This window comes from Acanthopagrus latus, chromosome 19, assembly GCF_904848185.1.
Source record: "Acanthopagrus latus isolate v.2019 chromosome 19, fAcaLat1.1, whole genome shotgun sequence".
Lineage (NCBI taxonomy): Eukaryota > Metazoa > Chordata > Actinopteri > Spariformes > Sparidae > Acanthopagrus > Acanthopagrus latus.
The window spans coordinates 21,115,719-21,134,778 of record NC_051057.1 but is presented as its reverse complement, the minus strand read 5'-3'; the positions used below and the strand labels follow the sequence as shown (position 1 = coordinate 21,134,778).

Here is a 19,060-nt window from a genome sequence, read left to right as displayed (position 1 = left end):
TAGGTCCTTTTGAGCATGAGTTATGCACTAAAATGACTTGAAAAAACGGTCATCATGCTTCATATGTCAGTGGGCAAATTCACTGCACTGACATGCCTTGACGGCTTGAGAAACTCTTTGGTTCCTGGGATTAAAGGTTCTGAGAACTTGGGTGGAATCACAGCTTATGCAGAGGCATAAAGAGGTTAAGGGGTGAGGTTTCAGCTGTCATACTTTGACCAACTAAATTACAGACCTTTTGATCTTGACAGCTCTTTTGTTGGGTGGAATAGCTCCTGTTGGGGTCTTCCAGGACACACTGGGTTCAGATGAGGGATCGGGGTCCACTTGAAATGCATAGTGCAAATTAAACTGCTGAAAGACTAGATTTCCAGTCCATATCCAACTCTGGAAAATACGCCTGCTCCTGCAAAGTGGTTTTCTGAAAAGTTGTGATATTTATCACAACCGAGCCATCTGCAGCGAAATATTCCCAAACCATTCAGGAAGGAAACCCTTCTTTCTTGAAGAATTGATAGCAGTTTTCTTGGTTCATGCTGTTTGAGTGATAGTGCCCCACAGAATCATGTTTTTCTGTAATTCCATGTGGGATAGGACGATTATGTGTCATGACATGGAAATAGAAAATTACTCATATTTCAATAATTTGCCAGGGACAACTTGAAAGAATGGGGGGATGTCTTGCAAGACCCAAGACAGAACAAATTCCCCTCAGGAGGAATCGTCCCCAACAGATCCTGAAATACTTACAATTTATACTGTTGGTTGTATAGAAGGCACAGAAGTGGGATCCAAGTGAGCACTCTAACATACAGAGACACTTGTATTTTACTCGCACAGTTTCCTTTTTTTAATGAGAAAATCCGTTCAAGAGCCTGTTCTGATTTGGAGCAACAACCTGGACGGTTAGTTAACCAAATGAAAGGAAGTCAGCTGTACAATGAAGCCTTCTACTGTTCTGTTGACCACAGAGTAGCTCCACTGGAGCAGCTAAATGCCTTGATCAAGGGTGAACACAAGCTAGCTTTGAGACAAGAAAAGTGGTCCTTGTTTTAAGAACTATGCTTTAGACTACCCACCACTGGACAAGCAATCAGCTCTTTATCAATGAAGGACAGTGCCGTCAGTTAGGGTTAGGCAAAAACTCGAATGATAAAACATAATAGTATAGTGTTTAGCATCAAGACCTTTTCACAACCCGCTTCTGATCTGTTCTGCTGCATAATTTGCTTGCTTACTCGTTTGTATGATAATTCCTGGTCCATCCAGAATGATTCATATCAATTATTATTTCTCTGAGTTGCTCCTGGCTCATCTGCATTTTCACGACACCAACCTCCCTCTTAATGTTAAGCCGCTGCACTCAGAGTTCACGCCGCCTCAGTCATTTCCAGTCACTCCGAGCCTGCATTTGCACTTCCACTCAGAAGAGGTGTCAGAGTCATATAGCGTCCTACTGCCACTGTGTATTAGAAGTTATTTGCTGTGTACACAAGATCCGGGTGAGAGAGAGCAAGAGGGAGAAAGAGAGAGAGAGAGAGAGAGGCACAATGCACCATACTGTTGAGTCCTGTGTCTGATAATTAAAGTAAGCTCTTCACACTCCAAGCAACTTCTTTCACTGCTGTTGTAGCAGACCAACAGTTGGTGGCTGCATGCTGCCAGAGCCTAATACCTCCCTCTGTTGTTGTGCAACTGACGAAAATCCCTCTCAGTCACTCACACGACTAACTCTCTCATGACCTCCTTTCCTCCTCAGTTACAGTTTGCCCACAACGGATCCGCATTAACTTGTTTTTTTGTAACTGTGCGCAGTTTTTTTTGCAAAAGCAGGACACTCTGATGTACTTAATGACTGCTTTCTTAGTTAAATAACTAATGATACCTTGAAGTGATTGCCCCTTCTCATTCATTTCAGGTGATTTAACAATGATGACTTTTAAAAAGGACCCATTAACTAAAGCATTACGGCTTTTTCGGGAAGCTATTTTCTGTTCTCGCAACCATATCAGATTTGTTAAAAGCCATTATCTCATTACAATTGGCGCTTTTCGTACGGAGACCCTGGAATGGCTCCAGCTCTGTTTTAGTGAATCAGATCAGCGTGGCGGTTGAGTGTTGATTCTTAAGCTTAAAAGAAAACACAGAGTCAGCCTTAGTTTCAGATCAAGGCCTTCTCCTCGCTCAATTCACGATTCCTCGTTTGCGGAGATGAAGGCAGGGATCCTCAAACACTGAGGTGTCACGCAGATGTGTTTGCACAGTTGAAGTGCTGAATGTGCCACAATAAATGCAGGTCAAACTCCTACAGTGTATTAGGCACCATTAAAGCTGTGAAACAAGGGGGGTGCTCCTACTCAGCTGCTCTAGGAAAGCACTTTGCGACAAACCTGTTCTGTTAAAAGCCCTTTAAATACATTCGACTTGACTATGCCTACTTTGCAATGACTGGAAATTGAATGCCTCTTTGATCTCCTCATCTGTCACATTGTGATGACATTTGCCTCTAAAAAGGCAATTAAACGGAGGCTATGATCTCTAAATAACCCACATACTTAAACAGATCAATTGATTTCTGAAGACATGTACTTCCAGGGTGCACACAGAAGACCTTACAATATTACAGTTAATCAGCTGTGTTGAAAGAAGTGCTGTCAAGCCATTGATATATGTGTGGCATTTAATTAGATTTTATGTCATTCACACTTCCCTTGCAATGGCTGTTATACTTCTGGATTCTCAAACATCATTATCTGCTGAAACAGCATGATTTGTGCAGGGAGGGCAGAGCTGCTTGTCTCGTGCGTGTTTTGACAAAACCCGCACAAAACAAGCAGCTAAAGATTGTCAGTCACAATCTCACATCGGGGCATTTGATTAGCTCAGCTGTGCTCAAGCGAGGCGTGTTTTCCCCTAATTTAGTTATGTTTATGATTTAAGAGAGATGAAGAACATTGTTTGCATTAAATAAACCCAATGCTGTTTTGCAGAAGCTTTTTATGTGTGCAGTAAGGCCTCGGCAGCCGTCTGTGCCACATCGGAGCCGCGAACCAATTTGTTCCTGCGTACCAGAGGAACATAATGATAGTATTCCACAGTCCCGTTTGATTGTTACTGCAGAGGCTTACAGGCCAACCCATAATTAACACAAATACACAAAACACAACCGTATGGAATAAAAAAGCACCCCATGCTGTAAAAGTATATATATGCTGAAACCAGTGCAGTGGGCAAAAGCATATTGTTTTCTTTTTTTTTTTTCTTTTTAACAAGCAGCCACATCATTAGCTGCTATCTCTTGTCACTGCCAGGCATGTGTTGTTAAACTAAGCCTTACTGCATCAGGCTAATCCTTATGGAATGCAGAGGCTTCCCTTAAAAGGAGATCGTAACGTTTGTTTCTTGATGTGCTGTTTGTTTTTTCAGCATGAAAGCCCTGTTGTTTATACTCAAAATGATATTAGTATAAGATAGAAAGCTGCAGCCTAGTCGCTAAGATAACATGTGACTGGTCAGTGTCTCTACAAACAACTTTAGTGTCACACCACAAGACCTCCGGACAATTTCCAGAAATGTTTTTTTGATATTTTGGGACATCTCCATTCATATTTATGGGGAAGAAAATGGTTAGTTTAAGCCAAAATATGATGTTTTCCTAACCCTAACCAAGCGGTATTTCTGCCAGGACAGAACCAGACTCGACCCCAGCATTTTACCAGGAGAGAGATTTTAAATTGAATTCAAAGAAAAGTGACATTGGTTTGGCAGAAACATACTTTGCTAACATTTATTCTGGCGATCGGGTTTAATTACAGCTAGATTTCTCACATAATCTTTAGTTGCCCTGTGCTGCTTAGTTGATAACGGCTTACTGAATCACAACAAGTCCAAAACCAAACCTTCTGTTCCAGGTAACTTAAGTGATATTCAACAAAATACATCTTATTACAGTTACATCTTGACAGCACAGTTAAACTGCCTTCTCTGGTGAGCAGATGCCAAGACTTGTAGCTCAGGCAACAATGTGTATTTGCAAATGTTCATCACAGCTTGTAAAATCAATCTTTGGGGGTATTACGGGGTCCAAGTTCATTTTATACTGTTCTATATAGTAGTAAAACTGTCAAAATTGTTCAACCCATTTCAGATAATCCTGTCAGAATTGTTCTATCAAATAAAAAGTGATGTGTAACAACATTTCAGGATATAGGGATGCAGACTGTTGTGGTGGTTATCTTCAGCCTTCAATACGTTTCAATAAATAACCAATTACAGGCTGTAAGAACCAAACATTGAGACACAGACAAACAAAATTCTTTGTCTGTTCGAATCAGCTTATTCTTCAGATTGCAGAGATGAACAATGCATGTCTGGAATACAAGACGAAATATTTCTCTGGGCATCTTTTCCTTTAACCTCTTATCAATCTTTCACATGGGCTGAGATATTTTTTAATTGGCTAAGACTTTTAACCAGTTGAGGCACTATCACACAAAGAAACTTGAGTTGTTGGAGCTACACATTAGATACACTGTGAAACCCAACTCTACAGTTTCTTTCCTGTAATAAAAAAAAAAAAAAAGTTCTTATCAACCAGCTTCCATGCTCATTGTGATCACAAAACATTTTTTTTTTTTTTTTTTAGAATGAGCTCATCTTGGTTATGCAGATGTGCGTTTTTCCTTTTATTACACTTGCCAATAACCTCAACATCTGATGTGAGGAGTCAAATTAAATGTCCATTGTGAGAATGTGAAAGAATGGAGGGAGAATGAAATCTTTTAGTAGAGTATATATTAGTACTGAGTGAAATATCATGAGATACAGTCAACTGGCAAACTTTCTAACAGTCATGTGCCTAATGAACAGTCACAATAACATATGTTGTTTTTAGAGAGTATTACTAAGAAATGTTTCCAACCAGGGATCTTTATTTCATCAGCTCTTGATGTAGCAAAACCTCACTCATGGGACGTCGGAGAAGTATTTCTGATGATGATGGGTTGACCGATACAGCCCAGTCAGTGCAGAGCCTTGTAGACTGATAACATAATCCCATACAAATTAACCTTTCGCAACAAAAAATGCTGTTTTACTCCTCTGAGCAGGAAGAACAACGGTACGGACTCCTACACAAAACATACATTTTCTTAACATCTGCAGCCTCTATAACCTTTACAACATCATACCAACCTTTAGAACGTGACCCAATATATATTCTGCCCACAAAGTAGTGCCACTACAATTTGTGCTTGTGCTCCAAGTGGCAACTGGAGAGAAGGTTTCGTGCTGAATCCCATCACCGGCACCTACACACACCCACCAAAGTTCACAAGGAATCCAGCTAAGTGCATGTGTAGGCAAGTGTGAAGTCTGTAGAGATGTGGTAGCGTCGCGTGTCTATTGTTGGTTTGCTTGAACTTGATATATTTTGCAGTGAGCCAGCTATAAGAAAAAGATATTTACATTCACTTTATGGTCAAATTTTAGATTTGAGTGTGAGCATTCTTGATTCTGTAATTCAGGGGTGTCACGGTTTTCCACGCAGCTCTCTACAAATAATTTACATCTGCTTTATGTGTGCTGATTTTACCATTTAAACTGTACTGTATGTGTATAAATGAAGCAGTCATAAAATGTTTTCAATCATGAAAACCAACTGTGAGACAGAGTTACTGCCAGAATCTCTGCATTTCCAACTTCTGCATTGCGAAATATCACTTGAATTCATGTCCATAGTTGGAGAGACAGAAATGCACAAGTGATACAGAAGTTATGTAAGTGATACTTTACCTAGCATGCTAATGTTTTTGAAAAAGTTAAAAAAAAAAAAAAAAAAAGAGGCCATTTGCCAGTTAGTGGCCTGTACTTAACGAGCCCAGTGCAGGGCGAGAATTCCACAGGGTTGTGTAAAGCCTCATTCATATGCATATTAAAACCTGTGTGCATTTTTTTATGTAATAGAATACCAGACTCCAAGAGAGGGAAAAAAACAAAACAAAAAAAAAAATGGAAAAGTGATTGCTAGTGATCTGCAAAACAACACAGATCAAAACGTTCAGGATTATTTTCAGTGAAGCGCAAAGTGCTCTTCAAAGTGCATTTCCCTTTTGTTTCCTGCGTGGTCACCCGCCTCGCTCTGCGGGTAGAGATGTGTCACAACTGTGCTAACTCGTGCTGCCTCGTGGCTGCAGATGGTCCGTCTCACTGCGGCGTTAATCAGCAGGCGCGCAGCTCTCCCTCCACCCACCTGCGACGGGAGGCGGTTTAATGTGAAATTAGCATGACATAATTGATGTGCTCTTCCTCGCTGTGGTCTGAACGAGGACCTGCGCCGCCGCGGTTCTCGTGCCTCAGAGTGTAAAGGCTGTGACAGCGAACACCACGTACACAACCAACTTGTTTGTATCCTTTCTGCCTCAGCCTTTGTCCTCTCTCTGCTCTCTCTTTGGCACGCAGACACACACACACACACACACACACACACACACACACACACACACAGACTCACACCTCCTCCATTCACCCCCTCGCCTCCCCCTCTCCTCTCATCTTCCAACTCCCCATCTCTCTTCCTTGTTATTTGCATCTCTCACACTGCACTCTCTCAAACCCCCCACCCATCTGCTTTGCTGATACGGTGATACTGCGAGTCTGACTTAATAAAGCTTGAAGTACGTGTTGTCATTCCAACTGTCGATCATTATAATTATTCATAGATGGAGCAGAGATTGGAGTGGGAGGCGAGGTCTCAGAGCAGCAGCACGATAGTACAGCGCGGCGGAGGTGTTTTTTCGCTGGGTGGAAAGGAAAAGGTTGCCCTGTGCACGATTCAGCATTTTCAAGCCTTAAAATACCATGCGGATATACTGTATATATCAGCGACGTGTCATCCGCAAGTTTCTAGTTAGTCAGCCGTGTGAGGCCCAAGTTAGTCACCCAGGTACATGATTCATCCAGCCATGTTCTTTGAATGAACAGGGATGGCTGGGTATGTGCTGGAGCTGTGTTTTATATCTCATGAGACAACAAAAGGGCTGTTGTGCTTTACATTTTCGTGAATGTTCAGTCAGCGCTCTTTGTGGTCCATGTGCTCCAATAGCTAAACTGCAGTGATAACTCGCCCTCACTGTCACAGTGTGAAGGTACCGGGAAGCGTTTGCGTGTTAGATTCTTAACGGTAAACCCTGAGAGCAGCCCTTCATGTGAAGCGGCCGTGCGATGGCCTACATGTCGGTGTAAGCTTCTTAGCTTTTGGACGGTGGTGTTTAACATCCCTGACGAATGGGAAATGAGCTTAGCATGTTCTGTTGCAAGAGGAAACGGATAAACCATGGCCTGGATGACTGAGAATCTTCCCCAAAAAACAGCCACTGCTTAATTGCATGGTGCTATACTGATGCAACTGGACCTGCTTGAGCTGCCTCCGTATAGCACTTAATGTAGATATAGTTAGATACAGCTCGAAGGGTTCAGGTGAAATTACGCACATAAGTTTGGCTAACAACTAGGGATGGGCATTTTTAAGTAATTTCCATTTTCAAGTAGTCACATTAATTTTTCATTGAGCACTTGAGACATCTTAGACACCGTCAGTAGTGCCTTGCTGGCACTCCACAGATCAGCCCCTAAATTTCACTGCATTTTCCACAAACATCCTCTCCACTCGAATAGTTGCTGTCGGCCACACTGATAGCTTGTTCTCTGGCTCAGCAAACACACCCTGGACACTTTACCACTTAATTACAGGGCTGACATATACAGACCATTCACACGCATATATACATGGGCACTGTACAAAGACTAATTTACCTAACTTGCATGTCTCTGAACTGTGGGAGGAAGCTGGAGCACCTGGAGAGAACCCATGCAGACAATGGGAGAATATGCAGACTCAGCATGGAAAGGCCCTGCCACGTCTCTAACCCAGGACTTTCTTGCTGCGAGGCAACCGCTGCACCAATGACTATATAAAAAATGTGATTACTATATACATTGAATGACTATTACTCATGCCCATCCCTGCAAACAAGTGAGCCTATTTTTGCCATCTAGCCACAACAAATGATCCTTTAAAGCTGACTGTGAACCAGCATTATATAACTCTGCCGAGTGCTTAAAGCTACAGGATGCATGAGCAGTGTGAGTATCTTTTAATATTTATTTTGCTAGAATTAACTGGCCAATACTAACATTTTCTTCAATTTAAATCTTCTTATTTCAAGCTGTTAAAAAGGTCTCATGTGACACACAACTTTTATTGCTCTCCACTGGCTCCCCATCAAATACAGAATCCAATTTAAAGTTCTTGCAATCACTTTTAGATCACATCAGAGATCTACTGCCGCGCCAGCACCATGTTGTCACCAGCAGGTCTTCAAGGTCCTGCGATCAGGGCTTGCTGCTACAGTAGTTCCTCTATCTCGGCTTAGAGCTAAAGCAGATTGTGCTTTTGAGGTTGTGGCTTCTGACCTCTGGAACTCTCCCATTTCACTTTAGATCCGTGTACACTGGACTTCTTTAAACAAGCAGGTCAAGACCAATTTGTTTAGACTTGTTGTCTGGGTGATATGTGAACAGATCATTCACTTCTTCATAAAAACAAGAAACTCAGTACAGTTGTACTGGCTTACTTTACTTGCTGCGTCAACCAAACCATGTGTTGTGCGTCACATTTCCTGAACCAAAAATAATGACACAGAAAAGATTATTTCTACTTGGTTACAATGACACCATAAACAATATTGTAAGTGGTTATGTTCAACATTTAATGGTGAATTTAGTAAGGATATGACGGAATGGCGTAAAGCGAAATGGCCGTCATGAGGCGTCTTTGCAACGGCTCCATATCTCAAAATGTTCAGGGCCTTAAACTGTATAATGTTGCCAAGTTTCATGCTTTAATGAAAAGGGAATGATTCAACTAAAATGCTTTTTCCTTTTATTGTTTCATGTCTACATGTATGTTTGAAGCACTCTGGGACACCACTGCTCTTGGATTGTGGTGTACAAACAGAGTTACATCCTATTGATGTACAAACACATTGAATTTATGGCTGCTTTTAATCAGCCATCAACCATTCCCTTGTCTATAAGGGCAAATTTATTAGATCATCCCTACAGAACGTTTTTACCAATTTGCTAGCACTTATTTGGTGCTGATGATGCCAAAACAGTATGGATAAGACAGGCCATTATCCAATTCAATGCAGCATAGTGACTCAGTTTGGGATTTGGTGTGCAACTGGACCATAAATGTGAGCAGATGGCTAATGACAGTCCAATCAGCGATGCTATCCCTATTGCTGTCCATGCAGGAGCTGCGTGTGCTGCCATGTTGGATTGCATGTACTGTGTAATATATTGCTCTTAATTTATATAATCTCCCAGTAGTTCCACAATCCACTGATGTAAAAATAAACTTGGCTGGAGCAAACAAGGCTGCTTCAGTTGGCTGCAGCGATGTAGAGAACATTGGCAAGTAGCCTGCTGTGCATGTTATACTGTACATATCTCATCTTTATGGCAAACAAATCGAAATAAGGATCCTACAGCGGCCGATACACGCGCATTTTGAAAAATTCAGAACATCGTTCACAGGGAATATTCCAATTAGAGTCGTTTTATCACTGTCATCATTGTGGTTGTGTCTCAGATCATGAATCCAGGTCCACCTGAGAGAGACTACAAGTTACACAATGAGCTCCTTTTCAGTACGCCTTTTGTTTGATGTGTATTCAAGTATTGCATGCATGTGTTTATTTTTTTCCTCCTCTTCTTTCAGTGAAATCACTCTCTTGTGTTCTCTCTCATTTGCCTTTTCTGTTTTCTTTTTCATTTCTGTTTAGTCCTCTGACATGTTCCATTAACAGTGTTTATCACAGAGGCCAAGGTGAACTGCTCTTTTGCAGTGCGTTGAAAGTAGTAAACACCTTTAGAAATAAATCAGCCTTGGAACACAGGGAAGTGACTGTAAGATGCAGTGAAAATTATACCAGCTTGAGATACTTCAAAAGCAAAAAACATCCAATTTGCCATGGTAAATGTGGACAGGATTTCTGTTTGGCCAATGATCCCTACCCTTAATCTAAATGTGTGTCTGTATAAATAGGTAATTGCAGGTTTCGCTGAAAGAGCAACATAATTGAGAAGAAAGAGGAAACCATCAATTAGTCTTTTTAGCCAAGGGGGCTAATTTCCCTTCATCTTTTTTCATTACAGACAGCACTGCCAGCATCATTGCCAGGCGGCGGCGCTTCAACCACCTGACCCAGGAGCTGTACGAGCTGCCCATCGTGGTGTGGGACGGTGGGGAGCCGTCGCTTAGCGGCACCAGCACCTTGACTCTGCGGGTGTGCCCGTGCCAACGCCACGGCAGGATCCGGATGTGCCAAGGAGAAGCATTCCTCTCCTCGGCCGGTCTCAGCACGGGGGCTCTGATTGCCATCCTGCTGTGCATCGTCATCCTGCTGGGTAAGTTGGGACAGCCCTGGTGGGGACTTCAGCAGGGGGGAGCTGCCCGGGGGCAACATCCTGAGGGCATGGATGGAGGAGATGAGCCATAGAAGAGCAGGGAAGGGTGGAAGGGTTTGAAAGGGTTTGAAAGGGTTTGACAAGGGCAGAGGAGGACAGAGGGACGAATAGACATGCAAGGACACAGGTAGAATTCAGAATGAGGGTAGAAAGAGTTTCGGAGGGCATGGGTGGAAGAAAATGAAAAGGATTGCGAAGGGCAGAGGAGAAGGTAGACTCGTAGAGGAGGCTGGAGGAGAGGTGTCTTGAAAGGAGATGGTGAGGACAAAGACAGCAAAGAAGAGGCAAATGGAGATTGCAGGGTCAATGTGATTCAGAGAAGAGGTGTGTACAACGGAAAGACGTCTAGGAATAAACCGTGTGGCAGCTCGAGTAAGAAATATCAGATTACACCGAAATCACATTTGTTGCTGATTTGAAATTCAATTCAAATGTGCTCTCTTACCATGCAACTGAATCTCCTTCCCCATCACTCTCTGCCCGGCACATGTTTGACATTGCATGTTGCGACTAGAAGAGCAAAGGATAAGCATGAAGGAATACGATGACAGCCAACATAGATGTGTGACAGATGCGTTCTGCACCATGAATACCAAACTCATTCAGAAATACAGTGGAAATAAACAGAGCTGCATCCGTGTTACCAGCTCATTGCACTACCCAAAAGAGTATGTGTGCCTTGTCACTATAGCAACACGCTGTTCTGGCGACTACAAATGATTATGTGTAATAACTATAAGATCTTTTCACTTCGGATTTGGAATGTGGACAATCAGCTTTGAGGGTAAGATGAGAACACATATTTGGAACACAATTGTTGGAGGTGGAAAATGTCTGAAACACTGAACTAAATGAACCACATTCAACTAAACTAGGGGTGTGAGAAATGTCGCAGAGCAATTTCCTCCTCTGCAAACCAAAACTGCAGTCGGACATGATTAGACAAAACTGTCTAATAACACTGCCTCACCGTTGCAGCTCTCCCCTCCCCTCTTCAGTGATTGTCTGTGGACATTAGTGCGTGAAGGTTATGCATATTCATACTAGCTTTCTTCCTCCTCTATGCCAAACCCTCTGGCTGAGGCGAACAAAAGGCCATCACCGCTGTCTAGAGCAAACGCTTGAGTGAGAGACACACGTTGAATCACTAATCATCAGCACAGCGAAGACGATAGTTAGGACGGAGGGGAGAAAGAGAAACAGGGAGAGATGGGTCCTCATCACACCTGCTTTTTTTTTTTAACCGTTGGTGCATTTTGGGCTTCACACTTTCCAGTTACAAGCCAAGTGTCTCACACATACAGTAGCTCAGCTACTATTGCAGAGGCTTGGAAACCCATCACCCCAAGAGATTTTAGAGTTTGTCAGTGGGTCGCAGTCAAAATAAATCAGATTCCGCTCCATTAACGGTCTCTCATTTTGCCCTGCCTGCACCATCTCACATAATTCACCATGTCTGGGTTTAATGACAGGTACAGTTAAGAAACAGCTAATTGTGTGTGTCCTGGAGGAATGGTGGTATAAAATGCATGCTAAGTAACTGCTGTACCTGTTTGGGACATATCATGCAGCCCTCTGTCCTTATGCTAATTGTTCCTTTATACTTTAAGTCTCCTGAACCTCAACACTTGGCCCCATTTAAACCTAACGTGATCTCTATCTGGATGAATTATCTATATGATGGCCCAGGATTTGCATGTTTACCTGGTGTTAATAAGGGTTTTCATTATCTTGATTCTGCTCTATTCTGCTGGCAGATTTCAGAGATGGTGCATCTCGGGTCAAGGAAAGCAATGGCTAATTTGATTTTGCCTGACTGACTTAAGCTAGCAGGAAGAGGTGAAATCAGGCCATCTTTCAACAACTACTTCAAGTACTTTCAACTTGTTTTTTTTTTTTTTTTTTCTAAGAAGGTGATCAAGTTTTGTAGATTTCATGTAAACTAGTGCAGATGCCAGTCAAAATGTGCCATTTGGCACAGATTATCTGGTATTGTGAGGGGTTTACAGATCCAGTCTTAAGCCTCTGAACTGCTCATAGACTCGATGATATCAAACATGTTTGACATTTATGATTTAAAGGGTGGATGATTATGTTGGTGCTTTATGAACAGAGCCACAACAACCAAATAGAGGCATGTCGGAGCAGCTAACTGCACTGCCAACCTATCCCCACTAATCCAGAATCCATTATGATTTCTGTTTATGTTTACTTCCCTATTAGATCATAGGATCCCATGTGAGCTAAGCTTCGTCTGTAGAGCCATGGTGCTGAAGCCATGCCCCGCTGTTTATTCAAAATGTATTCATATTGAACATGTAACTTTTTCAAAAGCCACCAAATTATGACCTTTTTTGGGTCCTGAGCAACAATTTTCCCAAGTATGAAGTAGATCAGATGAACAATTCTTAAGATATGCAAATAAGTTACAGAGAGAGAGACAAAGATTGTCTACTTTATAGTTAGGTTTATACAAACAACAAGTGCAACAAGACCACATCTGGCAGATTAAATGAATAATATTGTATTTGGTTACATTTTTGATTAGAAAAGACTCTCTTACACATTGAAAGGTTTTTGCAATTCTCAAACCCACAGCTGTGTACTCGTTCCCTAAATGCACACAATTCAAAATAGAGATAAAACAGATTTAAGGTGAGACTGTCCTTGCACCCCTAACACCTATAGTTTGTCTTTAGATGGCATGAATGAGCAAACCGCTCACGACTGAAAGAAATAGCATGTCTTGCATGAACACACATGAGACACAGTAAAAGGTAAGTGAGAGGTCTTTTTACCGAAGGTGTCGTGAGAGATTGGCAGGCTGGTTTTAGAGATGTAGACTAAAGTTGATTGACGGATAAAAGCTGTGGAGCTAGCGCATCAATGTCCACTGTATATCACTTACATAGACGTGGCTCACTCCATCAATTCCTGCGCGTCTTTACTTGTCAGTTTGATTTGTTTGGGTCCGATTGTTTTCCATCTGTCCGATTAATGTCCTTGTTTTATCTGTGTGCCCTCTAATAAGCCACTCTAATTAAGCCTGCGGCAAAGCAGAGAGGGATACAAACGATCTCTGAGCTGACACAGTTGATAATGGCCTTTACACGTGACTTAAATAACATCAAATATTCATAAGTGGATCATTGTTTGGATTGTAGTAATTTGATTTCAAGTGAAACAGTACAGTATTATAGAACTAATTGGGTAGAAAAGAGGAATTGGATTAAAAACACAACCATAACCTTCTTAATGTGGAATTAACTCAATGCAGAACAAATACTTAACGCTAATGGTAATGCCATGATAAAATAGATAATTTCTGTTAATTTGAGGATCTTGTTTGATACGATAATAATCCTTTGCAGTTCCTTCAAGTAGGAAAACTGCACCCACATTAGTCTGATTGGGTCAAGGCCTATTTCCTCAAATACAAAATGCTGTTTTCAAACTGATTGTTCAAACTTCAGAATGTGGGTGAAGGACACTGTTTAATTATTGATCAAGTGCTATCTTAGACTTATGTTTAGTGTTTTCACCACTGACTATCACCAAGCTGGAATCTCAGTCCTCCAGAAGCTCCAGACTCTGTCCACAGCTGTCTCCTCCAGAGCTCACCAGGTCCAGCCGCTGTCGGCCAGTCAGCAGCGTAGCCCATTAATCAGAAAGGCAGGCGTCTGTCCCTCCCCTCCGGTCTGTCAGTACAACAAGCCATATATCTGTCTCCATAATTGCATGGAAAATTATCCTAAAGGCACCAACTCCACAAAGATGGCTTATGTCAAGTTCAGTTTCTCAAATTAGCCTGGCAGACAGCTTGCGACTAGCTGTCACTCAAAGTGGCCATGCCCTTAATTATGCATAACTTCAGGTATTATTATTATTTATTATTACATCACAGTATTATTTACAAACTGGTACAAAACTGTTTATGTCTAGAGTAAACATGGTAAACATTTTAACACTGAGTCTTGGAGCCAGCCTCCAGTGGCCATTCAAAGAACTGCAATTTTTGGTACTTTGTTGGCTTCATTTTTAAGCCCCAATGCTTGCCACTTGGTTTTTGCTTATGTTGTACAAGTTTTGCTCTTTTGCCTTGGAACATAGAATGGCCTCTTATTGGGATTAGACACATTATTTTGAAGCACAATGCAGCTCTCTAGTCCCCCAGTGTAATCTTCCATAACCAGGGTGAATGCAGCATAATGTGACTTTTGCAATGGCCTCTACTGTTGCAAATACATATCTGCAGAGTGGAGTAATGCTCCCTGGTACCATAAGTGGTGTGCAGAGCAACAGTTCTTCCTCAACTGGCCTTGGCTAGGCGTATGAAATGACCTGAATGGACCATTGAGGAAGCATTAATGTAGAGAGTGTATTATGTTATAGTGTATACAGTGCAGTGGATAGGAATATACTACAAATACAAGTAGATCATGAACTGTGGAACGTGCAAAGCATGCTGGTAAATAATGGAAAGGTGCATTAACTGAGTGTCTGGGTAACATTTTTTTATTTCTCATCATATCCAGGCTGTTTACCTCTAAACTACAGCAAGGTTTTTAAACTGTAGATAGAAAAGGAAATGGCCAAAAATGCACCAAAAGCATGCAGGGTCAAGTAAATGAAAAAGAGAAAAATCTTTATTTCCGAGTTCTGCACAGTGTGATTGACCCAGCGCACCTCCCACACTCTCGCATCCTTGCATTGTGTAATTGGTTGCTTTAAACAAGTTCAGCGATAAGCACTGTCCCACACAAATTGCATTTCTCACCCTCTGTAACCCCACTTGGGATGCCTCTGCACCAGGTGGAATGTAGTGCATTTGCTTTTTTGTTTTTGTTTTTTTTTTCCCCATAGATTAATCACATGCAGGTTGGGGGACATTTCATTAAAAACACCACCAGGGAACTGCACTGAACAATGAAATATATGTAGATGAATCTGTGAATAATTACTTTAGTCATAAGTCGTCTACAGTTGAGCAGATCTTTTTTAGTCCATAATGGAAAAGTTTTTCATTCTACATTTTAGTTTCAGATTATCCAAGTGCAACTCAATCAGGGTTTATGAAAAATGCCTAATGGCCACATATTGCTCAGTTACTAGAGTGAGTTTTAGTAATTAATTAGATTAGATTCTAGGTCCTGCAGTTAAAAGGTAAAGCAAAAAATACATAGAAATAGCTGTAGGAATCCAGACTACGATAAATCATTTTAATATTTGATGCTCCAAGCATAGCTGGCAGCTATTAGATACTTCTAACAGTCTGCTCTAATAATCGGTTCATACCTGGGGTCGGATTCAGCGGGCAATGCCCTGGGGTTCTCAGACCCACCTGACTCGCTTTGCTGCCTGGTTTGATGTAATTGTACACAAATTCATAAGGAAATGTAACCATTATGTTATGTAATGACATACATTTATTATTACACACATTTGTCACCTATTAACACACAGTGCAGAAGCTCATTGCTGTTTTTTTAAGGCTTTGCATCCTGGCATTCATGTTGAAAATGGCCCGGCATTTAAAATGCAACAAGATGTTACACTTAAATCCTGAAAAGCTGGTGTTGTAATTTGAGGTCCTATATTTTCAGGGTGTGTGACTCTAACTAGTGATGTGCAAAGATAAGTTATGTGTAGTCCCTTTATGCTGTAAAATTATATTTAAAAAATGAATTAATAATAAACCATAAAAAAATCTTATTTGTGGATGAGTGTGGAGGATGAATCGAGTAATCTCTCTGCCTGAGGAATGAGGCTGCTCTTTAGTCCAGAGGTACAGCAGCAGATACTGATGTATCTTTTGCCAGATGTCACATTAAAAGAGAATTTCAATTACTGCATTTGGTTCAGGTTCTCAGTTATGAGAACTCTGGGACAGGTCAGCATTGATCAGTTTTTGTTTGTGATTGTTGGGATTATTCTTACTTGCCCAAGAGAAGTGAAAAAGGAAAAAGGCTCCAGAGTTAAACTACAACAGCTCCAGCTTGTTGTCAACAAACCTTTTGGTGTCTAAGTCTGCACTGAGTCTTAAATCTTCCCTTTGAAATTGCTTTATATGTTCCCTCTACAGAATGCTGTAAACACCACAATACGTATACATAGAAATGTATTGCTTGAGTAAAGACTGCAGATTAGCCAAATGCATCATTGCATCCTAGACGATATGAAAGCTGAAACCTCTTCCTCCTATTAATCTACCTCCAGCACCTTCCCTCCTCTAATCCCAACAGGCTGATTTAACACGCTGGGGTTGCTGTTTAAACAAATATATCTTGCAGCAGTCTGATGTATAATGCCAGATGTGAATAAAACATTCATATCTACTTTATGAAAAAGGGGTTTTCAGCAGTTGAATTTCCCTTTTTATCCCTGTAAACATTTATGTTTTTACTCCTGAACACATGCAGTGCAATTTAATTGTGAAGCAAAGATGCCTCAGCAGGAACACTGATCTTGTTCGCTCCTCTCCGATAATGCACTATAATGAACTCCTTTTAGATATTTCATTGCTGTAGGAATGTACTTCCCTGGCTGACGCCATTTTATCAAATAGACATTACTGTTAACATTTTGCGGAGAGGTCATCATTAACCCAAAGAAGAACTCTCATTAGTTGTAGGAACAAGTTCCGAGCTGTAGCACGTCATCAAACATTACATGGCTTCATGACTTCATTAATAGCGAGCCAAGATATGTCACACTGTAAGCTACTTATCTGCAGAGATATTTTACAGCTTTCTCTTTAATGTGGCACAACTGGCTTATTCTTTATATTGCCAGTCTCACCAAAGCTTTAAGACCATAAAGACCACCAAAGAACATTGGATTTAACTCCATATATTTGCGAGGGCTCACCTTGTATTTAGATGGTGTAATGCCTTTCTGTTGGATGTGAAGTTGAATCTGCTCCAATGATGATTATAATGTGTATATTGTCATTATCTCAACAGCTTGCATTCAAAGTGCCATCACAGACACCGCTAATGTTGGCTACAGCGCCATTATTGATTTACAACTCTTCATCGCTTGGCCAGTTTTTATTGTCGTGATAGAAAATCAGATAAATATGCACATAAAATTTGCTTGTGTTCATTTGGTTGGGTGTTTACGAACCACAACATGTTTGTCTGTCATGAGCTATGAATTAACAAACACGGGCACACACAGGGATTGGCATTAGCATAAAAAAACAGGACTGAGCCTGGTAACCATATTCAGCTGTTCCTTGATATGATGTGGCTCTGCTGAGCAGTTTGTCATTTTAATTGTTGAGAAAAGCAATTTTCTTCCTGTCTGACTTTTGTCTACAACTATTAAATATGTCAGTTATTGTCGGAAGGCATTTCCAGAGCTGTAGATTTATTGCTCTCTTTGTTGAGGGATATTTTACTTTCTTTTTTAAATCGTAGCATTGATGCAATTCTCTATTTCTGTCTTGCAGCCATCGTGGTTCTCTTCATCACTCTGAGGCGGAGCAAGAAAGAGCCCCTCATTATCTCCGAAGAGGACATCCGAGAGAATGTGGTCACCTACGACGATGAGGGCGGAGGCGAGGAGGACACCGAGGCCTTTGACATCATCGCCCTTCGCAACCCAGCCGCCGCCGAAGAGCTCAAGTTCCGCCGGGACGTTCGCCCGGAGGCGAGGCAACACTGCGTCCTGCCCCGCAGCCGCAGGAGCCCGTCGGTGGAGCTGGACGAGGTGGATGTGCATGAGTTCATTAAGCAGAGACTGGTGGAGGCCGACATGGACACCAGCGTGCCGCCCTACGACTCCCTCCAGACCTACGCTTACGAGGGCCAGGGCTCCCCCACAGGAACCGTCAGCCCTTTAGACTCTCCCGGCACGCAATCAGAGCAGGATTATAACTACCTGGACGACTGGGGGCCTGAGTTCCAGAAACTGGCAGAACTCTACGGAGAGGCAGATTCAGATGTGACGACCTAGTCTGTGATTTCACTACCGTTCAAACCAAAATCTGTTTGAAATCCGTTTTTCAAATTTTCAGTGAACAATATGAACAGAGATGCTTTTAAACTGTTCCAGTGGTTTTCAACTTCTACTGTCGAACTAAAAAGTCTGCTCTTTTTTTTTTTCCTTTTTCCTTTTTCTTTTTCATTTTGTCGCTTTGGATCATGGGTCGTGCATCTGGAAGTATTAAATCAGATTTTGAGATGGAAGAACAACAATATGGGGAAAAAGGAAAATGATATTTTCCTTGGTGTATATTTTTTATTGCTCAATAAAGTCCTGAAATCCATATGAGTGGATATGTGAAAGAATTGTGCGTGTCTTCTTCCTCCGAGAATGGATATACAATGCAGCTTGCAGTTAAGATTATCGTGGTGGGAGGCTTTACCGAAGGTGTTCTTGATTCACCACACAGAGGATGATGCTGAGCCAGCCATGTGCACAATAGTGACACCTCCAGTCAAATGAGCTTACAGTACGTTTTGTGTCATTTATTTCATGTTTGCCATTTTCTGTGCAAGCCTCAGTGAAGTCATACATTGGA

General features: G+C 41.6%; 1 protein-coding gene across 1 annotated transcript in view; it reads left to right on the top strand.

The window, feature by feature from the left end:
- LOC119009032 (cadherin-18) overlaps nt 1-18,815 on the top strand; it is a 90,309-nt gene extending 71,494 nt beyond the window's left edge. Inside the window, exons 11-12 of the mRNA XM_037079923.1 lie at nt 10,222-10,473; nt 17,987-18,815. Coding sequence (XP_036935818.1) covers nt 10,222-10,473; nt 17,987-18,492 — 758 coding nt within the window. The 3' untranslated portion in view covers nt 18,493-18,815. The remainder of the gene's footprint in view (nt 1-10,221; nt 10,474-17,986) is intronic.
- Nucleotides 18,816-19,060: the final 245 nt, after the last annotated feature.